The sequence below is a fragment of the Colobus angolensis genome, unplaced genomic scaffold, assembly GCF_000951035.1.
Source record: "Colobus angolensis palliatus isolate OR3802 unplaced genomic scaffold, Cang.pa_1.0 Scaffold185, whole genome shotgun sequence".
Lineage (NCBI taxonomy): Eukaryota > Metazoa > Chordata > Mammalia > Primates > Cercopithecidae > Colobus > Colobus angolensis.
This window is the reverse complement of record NW_012114988.1, coordinates 1,220,232-1,222,125: the sequence shown is the minus strand read 5'-3', so window position 1 is coordinate 1,222,125 and position 1,894 is coordinate 1,220,232. Positions and strand designations below refer to the sequence as shown.

The window sequence follows — 1,894 nt, the reverse complement described above, 5'->3', positions numbered from 1 at the left end:
TCCGAAAATAATGATAATAATAACTGGCATCAATATTAAGGAGCAGCCATGGATACACGCAGCAGTAGGTGAAAGCAGCCAGAACAGGAAACCCCATCACAAGAAAGGGGTGCCTGGTGGCTCACGCCTGTAATCCCAGCACTTTGGGAGGACAAGATGGGCGGATCACCAGAGGTCTGGAGTTTGAGACCAGCCTGGCCAACACGGGGAAACCCCGTCTCTACTAAAAATTCAAAATTAAGCTGGGTGTGGTGATACGTGCTTGTAATCCCAGCTACTCAGGAGGCTAAGACAGGGGAATCACTTGAATCTAGGAGGTTGAGGTTGCAGTAACCCAAGTTCATGCCACTGCACTCCAGCCTGGGCAACGGAGCAAGACTCCATCTCAAAAACAGAAAAAACACACGAAAAAGAAACAGGTGCCCAGGAGAGGGCAGAGGAGCCACCATGCCTGTTACTGAAAGCTGGGAGGGAAGAGTCGGACACTCTATGCCGATGAAGGACCACCTCAGTTTGCTTATCTGTAAAATGGGATTTGAACTAGACAAGGACTCCTCCACAATTTAGGCGCTACAGCAAATGGGAGTTATGGTATTTGTGGCAGAGCCCCCAAAGAAGGGAAAGCTGGCATCTGACTTCATTAATTTTAATTTGCAGAGAAGTGTTCATTATACTGACACTTATAAAACCAAATATGAAGCTGCAGCCATGAGCACGTGGTCACAGGAGGAAACTAAACTGTCAAAATAAGCAGGTGGCCGCTTCCAAGTGTTCCCACTGATTCTTGCCAGCTCCTTGTTCATTTGTCTGTCTGCTGGCATCTTTATGCCAACAAGTGGTCACAGGCAGAGATTCCAAAAATGTTTGTTGGAGAAAAATGGAAAATCAAAAAGACAGTAGCCATTAATCATTAACTGGTGCTTTTTTATATATAAATTGGGAAAAACCCATCTGAGTCCACCTTTGGAGGCGCCACCCACACCTCAGAGGAGCCTGGCCTGAGACTGACTGGATGAAAAGCTGCTTAGGGGCCTTTCCCAGCCAAACCCTAAGACCCTTTTCCAGCCCCAGCTGCTGTGGGAGTCACCGTGTAGCTGGTCCTGGCAGCACCTTGGGAACCTGAAGCAGGGGCAGGGGCAATTGTCCCAATTTTTTTGTCCCAGCGTCAGCTGTTCCCAGCCACAGACACAGGCACAACAGAGCAAGCCAGATCCCGAAGCATGGCCAGATGGCAGCAGGGATCCACAGGGCAGCTGGGCAGAGGACCTGTGTTCATGGGAGAGCAGTCGGGACAGGCCAGCTGCCCGGTAACGGGTTTCAGAAGCGGGAGAGCCAAGCAACCAGCTGTCCTTGGGTGGGGGCTGCCCCTGGCAGCGGCGGAGGGGCTCATGAAAACTTGCAGTGGCCCCAACCCAGGAACACACAGTGTGCAGCCTGGAGTCATGTACCACTAGAGCCCTGGATGTGCCTGAGATCACCTGCCTGGATAAACCCAGAAAGGTGACAAGCCAAGGTCAGGAAGTACAAGCAAAAGAGCAGAGAAGCAGAGGAGACAAGTGGCCCGGGGCATTCATCCTTTCAACAAATGTCCATTGAATGACAGTCACATGTGAAACTTCAGCAATCCTCAGCTTTTATTCTTTTTCCAGAAGGTAATACATACTCTGTGTAAAAATATTAAAAGAATATAAGAATGTATCAAGTAGAAAAGTAGAAGTCCCCCCTCATTTTACATCTCCAATTCCACTCTACAGAGGTAATCATTGTTTTTGTTTATGTTTTTTGAGACAGAGTCTCGCTATGTCACAAAGCTGAAGTGCAGTGAGTTGATCTCGGCTCACTGCAACCTCTGCCTCCTGGGTTCAAGTGATTCTTCTGCCTCAGCCTCCTGAGT

At 49.0% G+C, this 1,894-nt stretch overlaps 1 protein-coding gene across 1 annotated transcript in view; it reads left to right on the top strand.

Moving 5' to 3' along the window:
- LOC105510267 (chymotrypsin-like elastase family member 2A) overlaps positions 1 to 1,454 on the top strand; it is a 22,346-nt gene extending 20,892 nt beyond the window's left edge. Inside the window, exon 7 of the mRNA XM_011939949.1 lies at positions 1,164 to 1,454. Coding sequence (XP_011795339.1) covers positions 1,164 to 1,454 — 291 coding nt within the window. The remainder of the gene's footprint in view (positions 1 to 1,163) is intronic.
- The last annotated feature ends 440 nt before the right edge of the window (positions 1,455 to 1,894 follow it).